We start from the raw sequence: 13578 nt of genomic DNA, 5'->3' as shown, positions 1-13578 counted from the left end.
GTTGCACTATTATTTGAATATCTTGAATATAATTAAACAGATACTTACAACCATATGATGTATCTTATACTTACATGTGAAGAAGTTGATACTTATCACAAAGCTTACTTAATTGCGCACCTCAAGTTTGTACAGAAATGACAAAGTTACATGTAACTATTTTGAAATTTGCAATTTTATAAGATATTTTGTTGCCAAAACATTAAAATAATCTAGCACAAATTCTCCAACTTACTTCAGTACTGTATGCTAATCAGTACAAGTATCACTGAACATTGAATTAGCCCTTCATTAAATTAGATAAATATGTTCGAGTAGACATTGCCAAGAAATCATTTAGTTGATGAAAGAAGCTTGAATCTAAGTACATGATTCAAATTTGAGAATAAATTGAGATCATTTAAATAATATTTCCTAACACATTTTATACTATTAAATCAAGTTATAGAAATAAATATAAAATCACTTACCAATTTAGATGCTATAATAAGCAACCACCAGGTCATATAATACGCTAATTATACTTAGGAATATGAACTGATGAACATAGGATAATGGTTCAACAGTTAGAAGTAGTAATAGTAGGGTAACACAAAAATGAGTAAGTTTAATATCTAAAACACGATCTCGTTTGCGTAATAGAACTTTTATCGTTTTATGAAAACTATGAAATTTCCTATGTGACAAAGCCGAGTCCATAACTGTTGGTAATTTCGTAATAAAGTAACACATCTGAAATCTAGATAGTTGATACTTCTTGGATCTTGCAAGATAATAATGCCGTTATAATATTTATATACTGACCTTTTCGCGGAGATGAAACGAAGAAATTAACAATTTCTTTCGCAGGTTATACTCCAGTATCTGTCAATCGGGATTCGATCATCCTTTTTTGAATAGGTATAAACCAAATGAAATAAGCAATGGTCAATATACTATAGGATCAGTCAAACCATTTATCATCGTATGAATATAGAACAATACAGTTTAGACAAATCGACGCTAGCAAAGCATTGATTTGCTACAACCGTGGTAAGTATGATCAACCATAGACAATTATTTTTTTATAATTTTGTGCAGGTCTTGCAAACTAAACTAAAAACCATAGTCATTCATAAATGCAGGTTAGTTATATTAGAACAACTGAAACTAAAAACAAACAATGGAGGAGATTCTTCTAGGAAAATTTAAATGAAAGTTTTGCTTTACATTAATTTAAATTTAAATTGTAGCTCATACTTATTTTCATCTATTGTGTTCTTTGACAGAGTCAACCTTAGGGATCAACGATGGATCACATAGATTGAGGTATATAATCTAATGCCTCCTCCACACGTAGGCGGATGCGTCTGCAGATGTCGGCGGACGCATCCGCAGATGAATCTCTGCGAGCCGTCCACACGTATGTTGGTCGATCAGTCTGTGTTGGTTCTCGTCAGATGCAACACGTATGCACGCAAAATGGATATGGAGACCGTACCTGCTGCAGCTTTTTATTTATTTAGGACCTACAGTAAACTCAACTCAATTTGTTAACTACCCACAGATAAATAAAATGAATGATTCTTGTTCTTACAAAATGTTTATTTTTGTGATATTTATTTTTAGATTCCACAGGAAATTTTCAGCTTGATACATCTCCAGGAATTTGAATGTATCCTAAGTTTTTATGCTCGCCATTTCGACGAGAAAAAAAGCAAACGCAAAAAAAAATGTTTAATATCACGCGTGCAGTCTCATTCGCTTCCCGATGAACACTGATGCGTCGCCAGACCACTCACTCGCGCCGGCCGCTCGCGCCAGATCCCTTTGATCTGTGCCACAAAAACCGACAAACGACGGATATGTGCCGGACGCGTCTGCCGACGTCAAATACCTACCACAGACGAGCAAATCACCCCCTCTACACGTCGACGGACGCGTCCGCCGATGCCATCTGCGGATGCATCCGCTTACGTGTGGAGGACACATAAGATGGATCGATATTGACATTTCATGGCAATTGACATTTGTGATTTGACACAACATGTTACATTCATCATCCGTCATCCGACATTTTCCACTAGCAGTTTGACTGAAGCCCATGTTTATTTTGTATTAAAAAGTTGGACCACCTTCAAAGTGAAACAAAAACATTGTGTGTTCATAATTTAGAAAAGAAAATCCATATTTTAACATTTGTGTGGACATCCAGACCATAATGAATTGGTATTTTTATTGCTGATTGCTGTTGTACCTACACACAAATCGTTTTGTTTACATATATATATATTTTACGTTTAATAAAATATAAACATATAATAACTTAGAATAAAACAAAACTGTCTTTTGAGATGTCGAATTTTATAATCTTAGAATTTTGATCATATTTAATTTAAACATAATAAGGTATTTACTATTTAAGTAGGTACATGTACTTAGATGTGTTTTGATGCTCTAATGAAATTTGAAACAGCTTTTATTAAATGCTTTTTCCTCTTCACTCATAGTTGTATGCATTATAAAAATAAATAAAAATACTTTGGACTTGAAAAATCATGGTTTGTATTTCTACTGTTTTGTTTTGGATAAACAATCTTGGAGCATGTATTGCGTTAATTCGAATATGTATATATTGTTAAGTACCTTTAGTATTAATAATAATGTGTGTCATGTGTGGAAATAAACAAATAATAATGTTTTATTATACATTTTATGGCTTTTCTTTTGTATCAGCTGCTTAACCTGGAATAATCTGGAATAGGTAAGTATAACACATGTTGGAAAGTTGTATTTGATTATAAATTTCAGAAACAAGGGTTGTTTTGACACCAAATGATTTGCATTACAGACATATGAGTCAAGACTTGTGAGGTGATTACTGAACAGATGGTGACTGATGGTGATTACTGTGGTAGAAGTTTATGACTGATCTAAGGTTGTAAACTATCCAGTGTAGTGCTCAAATATGGATGATCCTGACTGGGAAATAGAACCTTTCCAAGAGAGTCTTCAAGAATCTGTACAAGAAAGTGAACAGTTTGATGAGTTTGAACATGAGCTGAGTAAGGTAAATATAAAGCTTATATAGTTAACAATAAGATTCAATTTATTTATTTATGTATACATTTTTTTTTTAATATTATGGTTACTGACAGGTTTTTGACAGTCTATTTGATTTAAAAGCCTTTATTTTATAACAGTGCTATGTAGTCAGGCTTTGTGTTTGTACTTATCTGTGTCCAAAAGAAGGTAACATTTTAAACATGTTTAAGGTGAGTATTATAGGATATCTGACAAAAGAAAGATATCTGGTTAGTTCATCAGACAGATTTCCAGAAAAACGTTGGATACCTACATTTTTTTCTTTTATATTGTAAACAAAAAATGAGGGTAGGTGTACAGTGATTTTAAATATTGCATGATGTCACATACAAGTACAAGTTTTACTAGCAAGTGATGTCCTTAGCTCCTCTACTAAGTGCTTTTTAGTTTCCTAACTTTATAATGATGTGATAAAATGGAAAATACATATTCATTGTTTTTTGGAAATCAGTCTGACAGACTTTACAGATTTATATCATTAGATTTAGTCAAATACCTTGAGTATACAGTTTAATGTTTTAAAAAATAGTGAAAAAAAACCCTAATTAAGTTCATGTAAATATTTAAAAAGTACTAATACTGATCTGCTAATCCACTAATCTGACTACTTTAAATAAAATATATCAGTCAACATTAAAAGGTTTTTATTTTTAGTAGATTTTAATTTTCAGGCACTTTTTAAATGTTAATATTAATGAGTCTAGTTGTATATTCCAAAATGACATTTCTAGGAAGAAGAGCTGGCTATCATTCCATGCCCTAATCTTTTATCCCTATAATATTATATTATAATAGTACTAAGGTACTTATATAGACTTCGAAACTATATACATAGAGCCAAACTTGCTATCACTCAACAACAATAATATTAAAGCACACTCTCCTGACATATTGTTGTTTATTACTGAAATTAAATGATGTAAAGGGGAGTTGGTCTTTCCTGATGGTCTACTGGTTAGTGACTCTGACTGCTATGCCGGAGGTTGTGGGTTTGATTCCCACCCAGGACAAATGTTTGTGTGATGATCACAATTATTGGTTCTGTGCCTGGGTGTAATTAATTTATGAAAGCATTAAAATTGTTCAGCGACATACCTACTACAGGTATTACAGGTTCAAACTTGATTTTAAAACTAAGTTACGGACAGACAAAGTGAAAGTGTTTTTGTCGGCTGATCTTTACAAGGGCGGAGAAAATCCAGAACTATTTAACTTTATTCTTTAGGTCCATAACAGTTATGGTAAAAACCGACGCTGGGACTAAGCGGTTAACTGTAAAGAGACACCTCACACTCCGACTACAGCAAAGTAGCCCTAGTGGCCAAGAGAATTGAAATGAAATTACTAATGTGTTGTACTAGCTTTTCGCCCGCGTGAGGTCGGTTATATCGCGTTTCCAAGAGGACTCTTCAAAAATCTGGGACAAAAACTATCCTATGTTCTTTCTCAAGGTCAACTCTATCTCTGTACCAAATTTCGTTAAAATCAGTTCAGTGGTTTAGACGTGAAAGCGTAACAGACAGACAGACAGACAGAGTTACTTTCGCATTTATAATATTAGTAGGGATGTACTTGTAAGAGATAAGTTTTGGTTGCAAGACTAAAGAAATGAACACAGTACCTACGACTGCACGGTTAGCCGAGTGGTTGAGGTCACCCCTCTAAACCCACTGTGTGCGTCTTGTCGCGGGTTCGAACCCCGCGTCGGACAAACAACTCCACGAATGCTTGTTCTGAATCTGGGTGTCATTGCGCACGTGATTTGTATGTTTGTGAAAACGCCTCGGCCCAAGGATTGAAGTCCTAAATGCGAAGGACGTTTTTTTTTAAAAAAAACGAGAATACGAAGTATTTATGTATTATAAAAAAAATACCAGAAGTAATTGATTTAAACAGGTGATTGGCAAATAGAATTATAAGGCCTCATTTACGGAGACGCGGGGCGTTGAGCTTCCAAGCCCGCACTGAATTCAAATATATGGCGTTGTATGTGTGCGTTTACGGAAAAGCGATTTTAGACTCGTTTGTTTGAAATGGAGCGTTCTTTGCGGCCGAGCCCGCGGTGAGCACGGACGCGTCCCACGCGGCCTTTATCGCGGCGGCGCACGCAGCGGCAATTCTCGATGAGGCTATGCCCGAGACGGAATCTTGCTTATCTATGAACAACGACGTATGTTGCTATTGGTTTGTGTTTACGCGTGCAATGATGCATGCCGCTTCACGCACCGCTCTACCGTAAACAGAAAAAACGTCCGACGCGCCGCGAAACGCTCCGACACACGCGACGCGAGACGCCCCGCGTCTCCGTAAATGAGACCTAAGGTTTTTCCTACACCAACTGTTTGGGAAAACATTCGCCAACATGGATAAGTCGATAATTAGGTTTTTAATACAAACTTTTGATCGGCCTGCTATCACTCTGGATAGGTGTCTGATTCGTCATACACCTAAGTCATGAAAGTCATGATGTTTGTTGCAGGCTGAGCGGCATTTTAACGAAAAATTAAAAAAGTTGAAGGTCAGGGTAGAGGATGGCAGCGCGCGCTACATGGTGAGGCGGCGCGAGCGTGACCCGTCCTCCGGCAACTGGGTGTACGTGTGCTTCCCCTGCGGCGCCGTCTGCATCGGACAACCCGTCTTGGAGGTCACTTAATACTATCTTACGTCAATCAAAATCAAGTCTTTTTATCCAAGTTGGCTACTAAGTATCACTTTTTGAAGCTCAAATTACATTGGACAGCACCCAGTTTTGCCCACCCTTCACCGCTTTCAAGTGCTTTTGCTGTGAGAGAAGAAACGGCGCAACAAACTCCTCAGCAGCACGCTGTCTTTTCGTTTACATAATTATTATAGAAAACAATAACAATAATGCCAAACGAACAAATATTTGTAGTCACTGTATGTGTTACCAACTCACTCAAGGTTTAAAATAAGCGTGAATCACTCGCTTGTGGGTAGAAGATATAGATAGGTACATTATAATTTACTTCTATCAATATAAATATAATCATAAAATATGACCCAATTTCCTAAAAATAACTATTCGTCCTCACCAGCGCGAGTGTCCGAAACCCACTGAGCGCGACGTTTCATGGGTTCAATACCCGCGTAGGACAAAAATTTCTGTGATCTACGAATGCTTGTCCTGTGACTGGGTGTCTTTCATCATCTGACTTGAAATCCTCCGCGACACAAAGATTGAATTCAAATTGAATGTATTATTTGTATTTTTAGGCACATATTTCAGGAAAGAAACATAATATTAAGATGAAGAATGGGCTCCCATGGCCCGTCACTATATTTGACTTCCATCCCACAAAACAAAAGAAAAAGAAGGTTGCAACCCGTGAGTACCTTCTATACTTTAACATTCTAATTACTTTTAATGCGCAAATTTGTTGTTATTTGATATCGACGTTTGTATTTTTTGTAGCTCAAGTGAGTACCGCAGGCTCATCGAACAACTCGGGAGAAACAAACAAGTATGATGAGTACAAAAAAGCTAACTGCAATCTACAGGAAGCACTCGACTCCCTCCAGTAAATATTTTTTCTCTTATTTAATAAATAGCCCCATTCATACCTCTCAATGATGGTCAGAAAGTCTGATAACCAGTCAGCCTAACGGGTATCGTGAAGCCCCGGTAACTAACTGGAGGCCGACCCCAACGTCGTTGGGAAAAGGCTAGCATGATGATGACTCACTGACGGTTCGCAAGTAAAGTCGACCAACAAAATCAAATTTACGAATCGTTCTGAAACTTGTATAATATTATACTATTGGTGATAACTGTTTACTTCTATTTAGAGGTGTTGTACCTGAATCTGATAGTGTTCATGTCTCTTTTTTGCTAACTGTACAACAAAATCTTTGTTTTCGTTAAAACTTATTGTTTGAACGCAGGACAGCGCTCATTGGCTTGGAGTTCGTGGTAGAGCACCCGCCGGAGCAGCCTCACCACCCACCCACCTACATTTGCTTGCTGTGTGTGAAGCAGGGCAAGTCACGCGCCATCATCAATCATATCAACTGTTTCTGGCATCGGTACACTTATCTCGTAAGTCAGTTCACTAATAATTTAGTACTATCTTAGGTCGCAGAAGATGAAGGAATAAAATATAATAATGGTCCTTTCTTTGAATAGTTAACCTAATTTATGCAAAAAGCAAGCATTATGACAAACTTTTTTTTGTTGTATCGTTCTACCTTAGCCCTACGTCTATCACCTGAGCTGTCCTAAAAGGATAGGTAAGGTATCTGGCAAGGTCTGTTTTCTTCTTTTCGTTGAGGCAACAGGCAAGATTAGTGGAGTCCATTGCAATGTTTAGACTTCATAATTTTTTAGTCCAATAGAGATCCTTTGGGCCTTCTACCGCACTGAGAAAATAGATCAAGTTCGTTGACTTTTGTCGATTTAAACCAGTGGGGTTGCCAGAGTTTTGCCGCCAACCGCGAGAACGTATTTACAGAATATTACGACCTCGTTGTAGCAGGTCTTGGTGCTTGTTGCAGGTCCGTTTCTTCCCAACTGCGAGTGACAAGTTAAACCCGTTTACAACAGATGTACGCTACCGGACTACTGTTGCGTACGTCGTGAGCATTCTTGCGCGATGCATAGAACAAAAATACGGGAGGAAGCGACCGCTCAAAATTGAGAAAGACGAATTTGAGAGAGAAATGTAAGTAAGTCAATGTTTTTGTTTGGAATACAAACCTTGAAGAGTGGAAGTCAAGGCACGTTACTAATAATTCGTGACTGCTTTTCAGCGAGCAAGTCCGCCGCTGGATGGCTCAAGACCACCACTTCTCTGAAAAAGACGGCTGCACTTTCGAAGAAGTTGTCAATGAAGAACTTATTGAATTATTGGTTCAAGCCCGTAAGTTAGGTGTGTATGATTTTAATTACCAAACACTTTGTATTTGTTTACTTTATTTCGTATCAAAATGTACACATTATTATAGTCGGGCAGGCACGCTGACTTTGTATTTATTTTGGAGAAGTTAATGTTATTTTATTAAACTGGTCTTAAGCCTGAATAATATCGTAGATAGAAGAATTTAAATTTCGGTAACTGATTCCGAGAAGTCAAGTAAGTCGCATCGAAGATATAAGAAAAAGCTGTTCCACTATAAAGGTTAGCAATAATGTATGTACATCTACTCTATAGACTTTCATTTTATAAAATAAGCCTATTTGTTTCAGAAAACTCATACGTAGACAAAGATAAAAAGTAAGAATTTTACCGTAAATAGCTAACATTATAGTGTTGCAAAACATATTTCAGTAAACATCTGTATACTTTCAGAAGTCCGATTGGGTCGCCAGCTAAGAACAAGGTAAAAACGTGATATTGAGTTTTTTTTTTATGGTTTAAGGCAAATGGGCATAGAGCAACTAGAAAAGGCATAATAACAAATTATTATTATTGATTAATATTATGGGCTCAAGCCTAGACCCCGCAAATACCTTTTTACTTCCTAATGTAAATAATCATAAAGTGAACTTTGCAAAGGTTCAAGATACCAACGAATTAAAACTTTTTGCCCATGTGAAGTTCTGTAGTAAAATCTAAATGAGCTGTTTCCAGTCCATCACCACCAAACGAAAATAGCTTTAGATCTGCCAGTTTATAACAGATTTTTTACTACAGTTATTTTTTTTTAGGATAAAGAAGACGAAAAATCTGAATCTGATGATTCTTTACCTGATTTCGACGATGGCGATGGGCACCATGACAAGTATACTACTTTCATTATTCTAAATTTCTATTTAAGAATACTATAATATTCTAAAATGATACTTGATTTTAGGTCTAACCACGAGACCTCCATTGCGCTGTCAACTATAAATGCTAAGTTTAAGGTATGAAATAAATATTTTAGTAGCTTTTCCTTGCGGCTTCATGTACATGGTTATATTTGCAAGAACTAACCTCTAATGAAGTTAGCCAAAAACCTGTCCAGTATGCCGACTACCGCCATACGGAATTTTATAAAAGTCACACAAACATACACACACACTCAACACATTCAGACGCACTCTTCACACTCTTTCTTATTTATAATATTAAACAACACTCGACATAACAAAATCATCTTTACCACTAAGACTGAGATGTAGTAATTGACACTCTCACTTGACTATCGTATATTCGTATCCCATCCCACAAATTTTCTCATCAAACGAAGCCTCTCTCACCTCTTGATTGAGTCAACGGTATACTATTTCAGTGCGCTTTCCTTTCATTTGAAATCGCTCAATCCTTTTGGCAGCGATGATGTTTAAATAGTACCTAAAAATGTATAAATCCTTACTTAATTGTTATATTTGTACGCCTTCATAGCAAAACATAGCGCTCCTTATGTATATTTAACACCAGCATTTAATGTACCTATGTTTAACAAATAAATACTCTTGATTCTTGATGCCACAGACAGACAGACGAATAGACAGACAGAGACTCAAGCATCTTATTGCGTCGGGGTTTTAAAAAGACTTTGTTTTTAATAAAGAAAAGGCAAAATTATTGTGTGAGGTTATGGTACGTTGCGGAGTAAGTAATAGTAGTCGCAAATCGCACAATATTTCTCGATTCGCCTACATAACAACAGTTTTTTTTATAACAGCCGAAGAAATATTATAGTCCTTGGAAAATGAGTATTTCAGCGGCAATGTGTGCTGAAACCGAGGCATTCGCGAAGCTATCCCTGGATTATCATACGAAGAATCCAGAGAAGCATCCCTTTTATCTCACGGAGTGGAGCAAGTTCTGGAACAGACGCTACAAGGAAATACGGGCCGGTAAAGTATAACGGTTCCTGATGTATTTGAATTTAGATCCCTAACGAGAATTTTACGAACTTATGAATTAGATTTCGCACTTTAGATTATACTTTAAAAAGAGTTTTTGTGCTTTTATTTTTGAACACACAAGAAATTATTTTTCAAGTTTTCTGTATGATGCTACTATTTATTGAAAAAATGTGTCATATAAATTTCATTCAGAGGGCAAGGATCCAGCAAAACACGACTTCGAGCCGGAATGGGTGGTGTTTTGGTCGGCGCGTATGAACGAACTGCACGAGAAGGAGCTGCGCGTGCAAGTGGAGGATATCTACCGTAAGATGGAAATGACGCCACTCGTCTGGCAAAATAATGACGAACAAAAGTCACGGGAATCGTCACCATCAAACAAAATACAGAAAACAGAGTCTTCAAGTGAACGGCTTCGCTCTTCACAGCATCAGGACCTCCGTAGAAAATCTTCTGATCGATCGCCACACCATAAAACTTCCTCTGGCCGGCGAAATGCTTCTCCTGACCGGCATATATATTCGTCTGATCGGCGTAGACTGACTCCTAATCGTTGTAGACCGTCCTCTCCACGGCGTAGACCGCTACTCCGTTGGTCTCCTCAGCACACACATAGGCAGTCACCGCAGCGGCGCCACTCGCCACCGCATTACTATCACTCACGATCACGGAGTCCGCACTATAGGTAAGAGGCGCAAACGTTAGCCACATTGGCTCGGTCTCATCTTCTCTCATTGACTCACATTATTATCGCATTTGGCAGCTGGAGCCGCAGATATGAGCGCCCGTATCATGCTTTATCCTCATCGAAGATCGACCGAAAACCGTAAGTTTAAATAGTTCAACATAATTTATTTAAAACATGTTTGACATGCTCGACCTGTTTTGTCGATCTTTTTCCTTCAGTGTTGATGGGTATTGTTCGTGGCATTTCGACAACGACCGTCTGAGTCCATATTCTTGCGATGCCATTACGGTGACACTTCGGCAACTCGTGGCACTTGAGCAATATCTGGGCAGCCTGGGCCCGCGCGTCATGGACATGCTCGCCGACGCCCTCAAGATGGAGAAGGAGCGCGCGAACTCGTCGGAGGAGCTGCTGGAGCGCGAGGCGGCGCTGGTGCTGCTGGAGACGGCGAAGGAGAAGCTGAAGGGCGCGGCGCAGGCGGGGCTGGTGGCGCCCGGCGCGGCCGCCGCCGTGCGCGCCGCCGTCGTGCGGGTCGCCGCCACGCTGCACGAGGCCGACAAGCGCCTCTCGCGCAGGAAGCAGGTACGCGCGCTCGCCAGGGACACACGAGCCTCACTCATACAAACAATCATCATACATCATTATTCATTATTTTTAGGAGCGCTTGGCAAGCGTCGTCAAGGCAGTGTCTAATGCTGCAAGAAAAGGTGAAGTGAACGGCTCGCAGACAGCCCGGCAGAAGGCTTTAACACTCATAGCCAGGGGCAGGATAGATGCGAAGTCCGAAGAGCTTGCTACCCTAGTCAAGGCCAGGCAGACTGAGCAATCAAAATTAGCCAACGCTTCCTGTGGTACGCCACAGGCTGCATACGAGAAGGACAAAGAGTAAGTTACATTAATGATAAAAGAAAATTATTTTATGTCGAGCATGCTATAGCAAAGGTAGTACTTTGGTCATAAAAACGTATAATTTACAAGATAATTAATTCAGGTATCTTTTCCTTTAAATAGGTCGAAAGAAGACGCAGAAATAGATCTCTCGGATTCTGAAGTGGACACATTGATTGAGAACTTCCACCAATTATCGTCGGAGGAGCAGTATGATTTTTTCGCATACTTAAAAAAGCTGGAGACTAAAGAACCGCACCGCATGGACCGTATAATTCAGTACGTGAACAGTACCACTGAGCCTGGAACACCGCCTTTGTCGAATCAAAGTGAAACGGATAGCGTCAATAATCATGGGCAACAGGTTACGCTCGATGATCTCCAGAGCAGTGAGCATACCAGTACAACTATAAAAGAGGTAGGCATTTCTTGGGCCGCGCGGAATGATTGCTCAACATCCGCTTACAAGTTCAACGGCGGAGACCATATTCTGTTTTATTTCAGGTACGCACTATACTTAGCCGCTTAATCAAGTTCCGCTGCAGGTGGTTCAGGACTTCTCTTGACCTTCTTGTAGTGACAAAAATAAGATTTGAATAGGAAGGGCAGCATAGTTATGTGATATGTATTTAAGTGTATATTTTATGGACAAAGAAATACAAATAATAATTTTTTGATGTTTACATTTCAGATTATTCGTTCTGCCATGCAAATTGATAAAAAACTTGAAACAAAAAAAAAGAAAAATTCACCACAAAGATGGATATCCCAAAGTACCAAGGACTTGGCCTCTTCCAGAAATCTGTCTGAGTTAAAAAGAGCAAAGACGAATACAGCGGTTTCAAATGTTTCCGAAGCAATTTGCTCTGACGAAGACTCCATTGACGACCTTCTAGAAGCTATTGAAATTGAACTGAATTCACCTGAAGATATACCACAAGATCAAATTTAGCTGCCCAAACAAGTGGCGTTGTTGTGAGAGGTAAGCAAATCATTAGTTTTTAATTGGATACCATCCTTTAGTTACTCAACATGACCTTGGTAGCTTGAGAAACTGGAGTGGAATTATCTCAGTATCCGATTCGGTATTCAACTACACCAGCATCTCTGTCGTCACAATCAGTGGCTTCTAGTTGGATACGATCTCTCCTGCAAACAGGAACGTATTCAACTTGCAAGAATCTCAAAATGCTCAGCAGACAACAACCTTCGGAAGAGAATTTTTACTCTTTACTTTATTTATTCACTATAAGAGCTTAGAGACACATAAATAACAGAACAATATTGGTTTCAGAATCAAATTCTCATTAACGACGTGTCTGCTACCAGAGTCCGAACTACTGGACTTGAAAATAATAATATGAATGAAGCGCAAAATAACTATTATTGCTAGCTTGGCCTCAGAATCCGAATTACTCGTATAATTGTGTATTTTTATATACTTCACGTTAAATAATACTTAGGTATTATTGTAGGAAATAAAGAAAATTGATTATAATTTTTATTTGTTTCACTGAACATGTTTCATCATTGTCCGAATCGTTCCCTGTGCTTTGTTAAATTTTAAATACATCTGTTAACTAATTCCATATTAAGCATTTGAGGAAAAAAATACCATTTTTTGTTCTTAAGGATTTGACTCTAAAACTACATAACTAACTTCCTTTTTACAATTACTCTAAGTTAAAGTTCTATTTAACAGAATTCGTGCCTTATATATTTATAATAGCAGACAACATCGCGGGCAACAGCTAGTACATAATAATTGCATTGACGTTCGGGCACTAATAGCACGACTAGCCATGTTTCTACAATCTGAGTGAGCTTATGCCGCTGAAGCTTTCTAAATATCAGAATCACAAGCACATAGACACCCAGCCCGCATTTGCGGATAACACAAATGCTTGTCCCATCGAACCCACGGCAAATAGCGCTCACTCAGTTTGGCGTGGTCATCGGTATTTTTTATTCAAGCGTTTTCTATCAACGCTAACGCCAGACGAATGTCAAAAGTTCACTTGGCAAGGCGGGCACTGATGTCGAAATAAGCAACCATCCGATTATTATAATTATTAAAAGTTCTACCTTGTTCAAAGTCACGCTT

The 13578-nt window shown here is 38.3% G+C and overlaps 1 protein-coding gene across 5 annotated transcripts; it reads left to right on the top strand.

The window, feature by feature from the left end:
- The first annotated feature begins 964 nt into the window (after window positions 1-964).
- On the top strand, window positions 965-13571 carry LOC113492875 (uncharacterized protein CG7065-like). Of its 5 annotated transcripts, none has more exons than XM_026870584.1 (22): window positions 1089-1124; window positions 1269-2208; window positions 2716-2743; window positions 2831-3049; window positions 5564-5728; window positions 6319-6430; window positions 6518-6623; window positions 6988-7141; window positions 7597-7763; window positions 7852-7970; window positions 8288-8315; window positions 8391-8421; window positions 8750-8823; window positions 8896-8947; window positions 9712-9886; window positions 10091-10583; window positions 10662-10724; window positions 10805-11168; window positions 11245-11471; window positions 11598-11892; window positions 12166-12456; window positions 12769-13571. In XM_026870584.1, exons 4-21 carry the CDS (start codon window positions 2948-2950, stop codon window positions 12424-12426), a joined length of 2988 nt encoding a protein of 995 aa, XP_026726385.1. In that variant the 5' UTR covers window positions 1089-1124; window positions 1269-2208; window positions 2716-2743; window positions 2831-2947; the 3' UTR covers window positions 12427-12456; window positions 12769-13571. The 5 variants fall into 5 exon arrangements, with proteins under 5 accessions (XP_026726382.1, XP_026726385.1, XP_026726384.1 ...); XM_026870583.1 differs by having other exon boundaries at window positions 1269-2388; XM_026870582.1 differs by having other exon boundaries at window positions 1269-2540.
- Window positions 13572-13578: the final 7 nt, after the last annotated feature.

This window comes from Trichoplusia ni, chromosome 4, assembly GCF_003590095.1.
Source record: "Trichoplusia ni isolate ovarian cell line Hi5 chromosome 4, tn1, whole genome shotgun sequence".
NCBI lineage: Eukaryota > Metazoa > Arthropoda > Insecta > Lepidoptera > Noctuidae > Trichoplusia > Trichoplusia ni.
This window is presented reverse-complemented; position numbering and strand designations above follow the sequence as displayed.

Coding starts and splice junctions, on each gene's coding strand:
- LOC113492875 (XM_026870581.1), top strand. CDS start 2,948: ATGGATGATCCTGACTGGGAAATAGAACCTTTCCAAGAGAGTCTTCAA. Junction 8,422..8,749: donor GGTCGCCAGCTAAGAACAAG/GTAAAAACGTGA, acceptor ATTTTTTTTTAG/GATAAAGAAGACGAAAAATC. Junction 11,169..11,244: donor GCCTCTCGCGCAGGAAGCAG/GTACGCGCGCTC, acceptor CATTATTTTTAG/GAGCGCTTGGCAAGCGTCGT.